Source organism: Garra rufa, chromosome 12 (genome assembly GCF_049309525.1).
Source record: "Garra rufa chromosome 12, GarRuf1.0, whole genome shotgun sequence".
Taxonomy (NCBI): Eukaryota; Metazoa; Chordata; class Actinopteri; order Cypriniformes; family Cyprinidae; genus Garra; species Garra rufa.
The window spans coordinates 24903514-24914014 of record NC_133372.1 but is presented as its reverse complement, the minus strand read 5'-3'; the positions used below and the strand labels follow the sequence as shown (position 1 = coordinate 24914014).

The following is a 10501-nucleotide window of genomic DNA, read 5'->3' as shown; positions in this document are numbered from 1 at the left end:
ATATATATATATATAGCATTACACTTACAGTTGAAGTCAAAAGTTTACATACACCTTGTAATATCTAGAAAATGGTAATTATTTTACTAACATAAGAGGGATCTTAAAAGGGAGTCAAACTTTTTAAATTTGAAGATCAGGGTAAATGTAACTTTTATTTTGTCTTCTGGGAAACATATATCTTCTGTAGCTTCTGAAAGGCAATATTAACAGAAAAAAAAAGATCTAGGCAAAAATAAGAAAAATCTTAATTCTGTTCAAAAGTTTACACCCCGGTTCTTTCATTGTGTTTCCTTTTGAAGCATCAGTAAGCATTTGAATCTTCTGTAACAGTTGCATATGAGTCCCTCAGTTGTCCTCAATGTTAAAAGATGGATCTCAAAATCATACAGTCATTTTTGGAAAGGGTTCAAATACACAAAAATGCTAAAATAACAAAAAAAATTGTGGGAATTAAAGGATTTTTCTGAAGAACAGTGGGCAGTTTAACTGTTAAGGACACACAGTATTATGAATCAAGTGTATGTAAACTTTTGAACAGGGTCATTTTTATAAATTCAACTTTTATTTTCTCTTGTGAACTATATGTAAACGTCTTTTAAGTGAACTATCTTGTTCAGGTCAGTATAATAAATGACATGCTATTTGTATGATCCCTCTTATTTTAGTAAAATAATAAACATTTTTGCAGATTCTGCAAGGTGTATGTAAACTTTTGACTTCAACTGTATATTTTCATCATGTTCTATTATTAAGACCCACCCTGTTATTTTCAGACTGGAATATGGACAGACCTGTGCCACATTGCAGACAGTTACTCAAAATTATTACGAGTATGTCTAAGCATGTCAAAATCATACTATGGGACAGAGTTAAAAAGACTTCGAGAGGACAAAAAGATCAAGGCTAAAGGTAATACATACTTCGTATTCTTTCTCTGTTAATTGGTAACTATTGTATAGTAAAGAAAATGGATTTTGACTTGTAGCAACATCTTTTTTTCCCTGCAGAATTTAAGGAGGCCTCTGGGAAGAGATTAGTCCAGAGCTTGATTGTGAAAAGGGAGAAACTTGGCAACATGCCATGTGAGGCACAGGATAAGGTTAGATTATCAGTACTACTTTCATCTGAATTCTGTTTTTAAAAATTCTGACAGTAAGTCATACTAAACATATCATTTGCAGGTCTTGCAGTGTGCCCTGGTCACATATGACTTAATGGAAAGCCTTGTGGTCCGCATCGAGGAAATCATTGAGGACGGTCAAAAATGAAACGGGGATAATTACTGCTTTCTGAACTAAATAATGTATTTATTAATTAATTAATTAATTTATCTTTATTACATTTATTACATTTATTTATTTATTACATTTTTCCTCAGACAATGTTTATACTTTGTTCTCTGTATGAACTATTTTGGAAGAAAATGTTTTAACAAGGCTACCCAACCAAGAATGAATGGCAATTACCAGTTTTGACATAACTTACTATGAAACAATACTGACATCTGCTGTTCAAAACAAGCAATAAGAACATAAATGGAGAGGAACATAAAGTAAATCTCACTCTTGAAGCATCTTCCAAACTGGGCTATGATCAATGATGTAAGTACAGGCCAAAGACATCTGATCTCTCAAATTCTCCACATTGGGTTTACTTGAGGCCTGGAATAAAAAGGCCATTAAACGTTTTTGCATGCATGTTTATTAAGTTCTTATATGCAATTTTACTATTTTATGCTTGTAAAGTGAGCACTGTTCTTGATGTTAAATAAAAATGTACATTAAAGGTCCCATATCGTCAAAATCAAAATTTCCTGGCTTTTTTCATGATAACTAAGGTCTAGGGGCTATCTAACTACCATATGAGTTTCAAAACAGTCAATCCACAGTAAACTGCACACAGCCTGCTTAAAGTAGCTGTTCATTTTCATGAGCCACTGTGACTTCCGTAACGATGTGACGTCCGATCGACTCAAGTCACCGCCTTCAGTCACAAACCAACGTCCCACCCTCCTTTTGTCAAACCCCCAGACAACAACGCATCCATTCCATTGAGCAACAACAACAGGAAAACAAGTGGAGAAAACCCTGTTCAGTCGATAGATGTCAAGCTACGATCATTACACAGGCTTCAGAACAACGTGAATATAAGAGACCAGCGGCACGTCAACTTCAGCCTCTTTCACACAGCGATTCCGGTAAATACACGGATAATGTGTCCCATGATTTGTTCCGGAATTGTTTAATTTGGTTCATTCACAGTTGTTTTCCGGAATCTGTGCGTGCTTTACACACAAACCATAAAGACATGTGACGTTTGGATGTGAGATGTAATGCGACGCGTACGTTTCACTAAACTGAAACTAACCTGAACAAACTGTGCTTCAGCGCTGATAGTGAGGAGCTGGCTCTGCCTGATGATCGCTGCTTCATTCCACTTTGCACGTAACGTTATTTTTCGTTGTGAAGAGTCGCTTGATAACGTGCATCATTACTACAACACTGCCTTTAGGTTCTGGCTTTGGTTCACACAGTTCCCGTAATTTTCCAGAATCAGCGCGCATTGTGAAAGGGGCTTTACTAAAGCAACAGTTATGTAGCCTACTGCATTCGGTGTTTGTAAAAGAAAAAACATTAATGATCATTCTAAAATATCCTGTTGAGTATCAGCTCTCTCTGAGCTCTGAGCTCGCTTACGCTTACAGCATACATGACCGTAGTTACCTGTGATTGGCCTGGTTGTGCGTCACTCAGAAAACAACAGGCCAATCAGAAGAGAGGCTCATGAATATTAATTAGATGGGCCAAAATCGACCTGTTTTTGACAGAGCTCCTAAAAAAGGAGCTGTAAAAATATATTGAGATGGATTTTGGCACTTATACCGCAAATATATATTCTTAAGGACATCAACAAATAAAATAAACCTCCAGAAATGTGTACGATATGGGACCTTTAAAAGCCCATAATTAATCTTGATACAGCGTTCACTATAAAATTAAAAGATTTCTAGAAAATTAAAATAATTAATAAAGCATTTGAATCATTCACACTGAATTGTAGAAAAGCATTACAACTTACCATTGCAATGGCCAGCATTCCCTTCACTACATCAGCTGCACTGTGCACAGGTATGACTCTGAGGTTACAGCCAAGAAATCTGTGCAAAAATAAAACATCAGAATTACACAATTTTATCACATTTTCCAGCTCAGTAGATTAAAAGAGTTTTGAAAGAAAACTGGAACCGAGTGAAAGTGTGGTTCATTGGTTATTATTAATATTAGTCATTTTTGGAAAATAATTAAGCTACACACGTTTTTTATTCTGAGTCTGAGTGGATCTCCAGATGTCATGCATAGAACAGTTTGGTTATGTATGCAAGATAGGGTGCTTACTTTTAAAATAAGGTTGTGCATTTGTAGTTTTCAATTCATTATGCACCTGTTCTGCACTGATGATAAAATCTCCCACTCCCTTTTTCCGTGGACTGGGGCTTGAAGCAGAAGAAAGCTGTTTCTATGGACCTGCACAAACTTCTCAATTCTCTCAAAAAATTCTGCATTCTCAAGCTTAGCTGGAAACTCCTCCGGGGTGACCAGCATGAAAGCCGTTCCTATGCAACAGAAAAGTCACAGGAAGGCAAAAAAATGTTTAGCTTTTTATTTCTCCCAATTGTACTTAGGCTGCAAACTTCAAAGTGTTCATTTCAGAACATCATAATATGAACAAAAGCTTACATTCTGTAGCAATCCGAAGCAAATTGATTTTTTTTTTGTCTGAGTGAGGGCTACATGAAGGGATAAAATAGTCTAGAGGACTTGTTTGATATATAACAACAATCAAAGCCAATACATATTCCAGAAAAAAATTATAGAAATATGTGCATTATCTTACACTGAAAACATTTCCTTGAATCTTTTTTTACGATTCAATACAAATTTATCATAAAAAGATGTCTAATAAAATGAATACTTAAAGTTCAATCAATCTTTACAAATTTAATCAAATGAAAAGTAATTTACAACCACAATATTTATTTTTTGTCAATTAGGATTCTGCACAACAGAACTGTACAAATTAATTTAAAAAAATAACTTGGTTTTGTGACATTTCTTAAAAGTTAAAACAAATTTTTATTTTGCCGGTTTATCGTGAAGATCTTTCCATTTTAGTTTTAGTGTCAGCGTGTTTTCAGCAGTTTTTATCTAATGAAACAGTGAAAAGCTGGTGAAAAGTGACTCATAGAGCAGCTCTGGAGATGAAATTTATGCGTTCATGTCCGTATAAATTGATACACAGATGCTGAAAACCAGTGTTGCCAGATTGGGCGGGTTTCCGCCCAATTGGGCTTCTTTTGATCGGCTTGGACCGGAGAATACAGCATTGGGCGGGTAGACAAAATTTGGGCTGCTTTAAAAAATAAAAGCCGCCCAATCAGCTGCTTTTTTCTTCGCTTTTATCATTAGTCATTGTTATTTTAATACCTTCGAGCTCAAAGTATCACAGTAATATAATGTGTAGTGCAGTCATCAACTCATTTTTGCTTAACGCAACCCTTACTGATTTAGTTTAACAGAGACCTGTCAATCAATTTACATCTTTTACGTTAGTGAGATGTGATGACTTGTGAGTGACGGGGTTTTGGCCCTATAACGGGCAAGATTTTGAATATGCAGCTTATTTTAAGTAATTGCGATGGCAAAGTGACCTAAATATAAATTACACGATAAAAAGTCTAAGTGGATTACACATGAGAGATGAATAGAAGACTTCTAAATATAATTGTAACTGAAATAAGAAAACGTGGGTGTGTGCATGAACGTAAATGCCAGCTACATTACATTTGTTTCTCATCACTTTATTGTGCAGAAATTAGCATATTTTTACTGTGGACATTGAAAATGATGCATGTGTTTTTCCAAAGGTTAAAGTCATCGGTTAATTTCCACTTTGAAAAGAAGACATTTTACGCATATTTTCATATTTTGATCCATATTCCTGTTAAATTGATTTATCTTTATTTTATTTTTATATTATTCTTTTTTTAAAGAGATAAAAATGGTCCTTTTCAACATTGACATGGCAATAAAATTCTCATTATTTTGGCAGTTAAAATTTGGGCGGGTTTTGGTGAGCTTTTGGGCTGGAAATCGTCAAACCGATCTGGCAACACTGCTGAAAACACAGCAAAACCATGCCATTCATTCAAAGTTCACACTGAGACATGCATTGGATACCACTGGTCTAAGCAGGCCTTGAGAGCCGCAGTCCTGCAGAGTTAAGATTCAACACTAATAAAAACTCACCTGCCTGTAGCTTCCCAGTAACCTTTCAGACCTTGATTAGCTTGTTCAGGTGTGTTTGATTATGGTCAAAGCAAAACTCTGCAGGGCTGCGCTTAACTTCCAGGTTGAGCTACAAAAAATGCAGTATGTCACCACTGCAGCACTCTATGTAGGTTATATTTAAGTAAACCGATATTTTCAAACCTAACTTTAATGATTAGTCAGTAACAAACAAAAAAGGTCTATTCACAAATAAAGAGGAGTAAGAAAATATACAATTTATCCCTCCTACAAGCAGAGTTTCTCGAATATCTTCGCTATACACATTCTTAAAATTACCCACGCAGTTTTTCTTAGCGTAAGCATTGAGCGGCACATTCGTTATTATTTGAGTGAAAAAAAGTGAAAATTCAGTTGGACATTATCTTGATAAAAGGATTAAATGTACTGATGAAATTACTACTTTCTACCTGACGAGGGGAAAACGAAAGCAGAGGACAGAATGCTGTCCGAGCGGCGAATCCTGTGATGCTGCGCTAGAAGAATCTGCGAGGGTTCGTCACACTGCGAAAACAAAACATGAGCAGAGTGCATGTTATCTAGATTTGACGTCTTTTATGTTAAGATTTTGCTTATTGTTACATATCATAAACATTGATTTAGCCTCTTTCCTTTATTGTATTTCAATGCAGTGCTGTGTTTGTTGTGTTTTTGTCTTGATAAATAAATAAAATAGTTAATTCATAATAGAAAGTAAGCGACGGTGATAGCCGAAGGGTTTCAATCCGTCAATAAATCCGTTATCATACAGTAAAACTGTATTTTTTTTTCTCAAACCTGAGGCGAGGTGCTGATTATAACGGTTGTTTTCCAAGAGTTGTTGGTATTGCTTGCCATTTAAAGTTAGATGGCCTATTCGGCTGTGCCACAAACAGATTTCTTCCACAACAAAATATTGAGACAGCCCGTCACCTGACGCCAGTGAGCGGGCGGGAACAAACGGGGACATACAAAAACATTTATTTTTACTCAACATTTTTTTTTTTTTACTCAAATTGTTACGCTCATAATATTATTATTTAAATACATGTATTCAATTGAACATAAATTATCATTGTATGCAGATGATTTGATAGGGTTGCCACCCGTCCCTTAAAATACGGAATCGTCCCGTATTTGAGAATGAAATTGTGCGTCCCGTTTTGAATCCATACGGGACGGATTTTGTCCCGTATTTTTTATAATTTTTTTTAAAGCAGCGTCTCATGCAAATACTCACTGCGGTAAAGCCAGCCGCGGTTCAGAAAAACGGTCAAGCCAGCCGCGATTGATTTTAAGTGTGCGCGCATATTACAGTGATTACGGTAGTTTCAGAAACAACACAGAGCGATCGCGCTTGCAGAGCAGAGCGCTTTACATTTAGACGCCCAGGACTGAGAGATAATACTACAAAATGCTCGTGAATTTTTACTTACTTATTTATTTGCATTTCTGCTTTAATATCCGTTTTATTTATTGGTGTACTTGACGGTTCTTTTCTGAGAAATGGGACATTATTAGACTTTAGAGTCTAATAAGTAGAAAAAAAACAATGATCAGTTCTTATTCAGGACGGCCCATATTATATGCAAAACTCATATGAAACCTTTTTACTGCAGCATTTTTGAGATATGGGACATTATTACATTTTAACGGGGTATATAGACCCCATTTCTAAAAAGTAGAAAAAAACAATGATCAGTTCTTATTCAGGACGTCCCATATTATATGCAAAACTCATATGAAACCTTTTTACTGCAGCATTTTTGAGATATGGGACATGATTACATTTTAACGGGGTATATAGACCCCATTTCTAAAAAGTAGAAAAAAAACAATGATCAGTTCTTATTCAGGACGGCCCATATTATATGCAAAACTCATATGAAACCTTTTTACTGCAGCATTTTTGAGATATGGGACATGATTACATTTTAACGGGGTATATAGACCCCATTTCTAAAAAGTAGAAAAAAAAACAATGATCAGTTCTTATTCAGGACGTCCCATATTATATGCAAAACTCATATGAAACCTTTTTACTGCAGCATTTTTGAGATATGGGACATTATTACATTTTAACGGGGTATATAGACCCCATTTCTAAAAAGTAGAAAAAAAAACAATGATCAGTTCTTATTCAGGACGGCCCATATTATATGCAAAACTCATATGAAACCTTTTTACTGCAGCATTTTTGAGATATGTGACATGATTACATTTTAACGGGGTATATAGACCCCATTTCTAAAAAGTAGAAAAAAAAACAATGATCAGTTCTTATTCAGGACGTCCCATATTATATGCACTCACAACCCCCCCCCCCCGAATGCTTCCCTTATTTTTAGGTATTAAAAGTGGTAACTCTATATATAACTGATCCTGCATTCTCCTTCCCTGCTGTTTTAGGTATTCTGGAGAACTTCAGCTCGTTTTCAGATTATAAATTAAATTTGGGGAAAAGTGAGTGTTTTCCCATTAATACGGCTGCATGTCAACTTCAACAATCCAATTTACCTTTTCATCTTAGTCCATCGGGGTTTAAATACTTAGGGATAAACGTGACTTGCTCTTTATCTGGCCTTAAATCAGCTGATTTAATCCCCTTTGACTAGGATTACATCTGATATTCAAAGATGGAGTAATCTCCCCCAGTCATATCGGTAAGATTAATGTTGTTAAAATGAATATCTTACCAAAATTTCTATTTTTATTTCACTCGATTCCCTTATTTTTGCCAAAACATTTTTTGTCTCACTGGACAAGATCATTGGTTCTTTTATTTGGGGAGGGAAGCCACCTAGGGTTCGTAAAACTTTACTGCAGAGATGTAGATTTAGTGGAGGACTTGCATTACCTAATTTTCTAGCTTACTACTGGGCTGCTCACATCCATAAACTTTGCTACTGGCTAAATTCTTCTGGATCCTCTTGGTGTAAATTGGAGCTGTCATCCTGTAAGGGATCTTCTATACCTGCTTTGCTCTATTCTTCTTTACCCATTAAACCCTCTCTGTATACTGATAATCAGGTGGTTCTTAACACACTTAAGATCTGGTTTCAGTTCAGACGGCACTTTCAATTTGTAATGACATCTTCCTCGGGTCCTCTAAATGACAACCATTTGTTTCCCCCATCACTCCTAGAATCGACATTCTCCGTGTGGTGTGACATGGTACAATTTAAATATTTATATGTGGATGGTGTCTTCGATAGTTTTGCCAATTTGTCATCTCGTTATGGTCTCCCCATTACTCATCTGTTTCGCTATTTTCAAATTCGAAATTTTGTTGCCAAGTGTTTCCCTAATTTCCCCTCTTTACCTTCAGAACAGCAGTGGGAAATTATGCTATCATTTATTCCTCATCATAGAGGAACCATTTTTGAAACTCTATGATACTATCCTGTCTCTTAACCACTCAAATGTTAAGCTTAAGCATACATGGGAAGGGGAACTAGGAATGCAAATACATGAGGAGTCCTGGGAACAGGCTATAAAGAGGGTACGGTCTTCCACCTCTTGTGCTCGTCTTGGACTTATTCAATTTAAGGTCATACATAGGGCACATTTTTCTAAGTCTAGACTTTCTGAACTGTATACGGAAGTGGAAAACAAATGTGATAAATGCCATGGCTCTCCCTGTCACCTTAGTCACATGTTTTTTTTCTGTGTCCTAAGCTGGAAGGTTTCTGGACAGGTTATTTTGCTATTATGTCAACTGTTCTGGGGGTAACTCTCCAACCTTGTCCTCTGATTGCTATATTTGCAATTCCTGATTACTCACTTTCACTTAATTCTACACAAAAGGATATAATAGCTTTCACATCCTTATTAGCGAGACGTCTATTATTGTTGCATTGGAAGTCTGCTAAATATCCTCCTGTTTCCCAGTGGCTTAAAGATTAAATACACGTTGACACAATGTACAGCCAAATTTTTTCACAATTGCTGCATTCCAGGCAGGTTTTTGAGCCCGTAAAATCATGACTTGTAGCATTCCAGGCAAGTCACGACAAACTGCCTGAGCGCATTTATTATTAGGCTATATTATCTTATATTATGTCTTACATTATGTCTATTTTTTCACCGTGTGCCACTTGCATAAACACCGCACCATTAGCAGCTGCCATTGTTGTTTCGCGGGCTATGTGACGTCAGAACTTGGAACTGGGAGTACATCCATCTAGTACGAGTTCACAGGTGGGAAGTCACGGGTTTGACTGCAGTTCTAGTGCACTTTCACGGGTAAAAGGTTGGAAAAACATGGGTAATTGCCTGAAACGCGGCATTGGCCGTTAGAGTGCGCATTAATCCGCACTTCTAATTCTGAAGTTAATGTTGCGTTCCAGGCAGGTTTTTGAGCTTGTAAATCAGGACTTCAAATCACGACTCACGACTTTGTTGCGTTCCAGGCAAGTCACCCCAAACTGCCTGAGCGCCTTAATTATTATTACAGTATTATTCATTTGTTTGCAATGTTATATTGTCCTAAAGTCAATTTTTTTTACTGTGTACCACTTGCACAAACAACGCACCCCTAGGTGCTGGCATAGTGGTTTTGCGGGCTATGTCACGTCAGAACTCGGAACTGGGAGTACATCGATCTAGTACGAGTTCACGAGTGGGAAGACACGGGTTTGACTGCCGTTCGGATGCACTTTCACGGGTAGAAGGCTGGAAAAACACGAGTAACGAGTTGCCTGGAACGCGGCATAAGTAGTAGACCATCCGGACCATAAGATATTATTAGAAGACATGTTTGTTGTAAGAGTTTTATAGTAGGCCAAACAATATAGAATATCAACATGATGATGTAATTGTTTGTACATTGTTTTATATAGTGACTGTAACATTGAGTGTATTTTGCAGTGTTTAACACATATACCGATTTTAGGCTCCGAAAATTCTTCAAAAAGAACACAAATAATAGCCTTCTCAGCTGCTTATAGTTGCAACTCATGCGTCATCAGAACAGGGTGTTCAACGCACCACCTTTTACGTTTAAAAAACGTTTTGTCGGGGCTGAACGCAGCCCGGGTGTCAGAGAGTTGTCACAGAAACAACGCCCTCATCCTGCCTTTATATTAGCTAATTCAAAGAATCCACCTTTTTCTTTAGCCTAGTGTGCATTAAATTATAGGAGCTATTCCTGGTTTGGGGAGGTTCTACTCTAA

At 36.6% G+C, this 10501-nt stretch overlaps 2 protein-coding genes across 2 annotated transcripts; one reads left to right on the top strand and one right to left on the bottom strand.

Moving 5' to 3' along the window:
- The first annotated feature begins 76 nt into the window (after positions 1–76).
- LOC141347487 (glomulin-like) lies at positions 77–1323 on the top strand. Its single transcript, XM_073852504.1, has 3 exons — positions 77–912; positions 1011–1102; positions 1185–1323. Exons 1-3 carry the CDS (start codon positions 846–848, stop codon positions 1269–1271), a joined length of 246 nt encoding a protein of 81 aa, XP_073708605.1. The 5' UTR covers positions 77–845; the 3' UTR covers positions 1272–1323.
- Positions 1324–1562: 239 nt separating this feature from the next.
- LOC141347486 (protein SPO16 homolog) lies at positions 1563–6185 on the bottom strand. Its single transcript, XM_073852503.1, has 5 exons — positions 6126–6185; positions 5759–5852; positions 3445–3616; positions 3082–3160; positions 1563–1664 (listed from the first exon to the last, which is right to left on the bottom strand). The coding sequence occupies exons 1-5, from the start codon at positions 6183–6185 to the stop codon at positions 1563–1565; spliced, it is 507 nt and encodes a 168-aa protein (XP_073708604.1).
- Positions 6186–10501: the final 4316 nt, after the last annotated feature.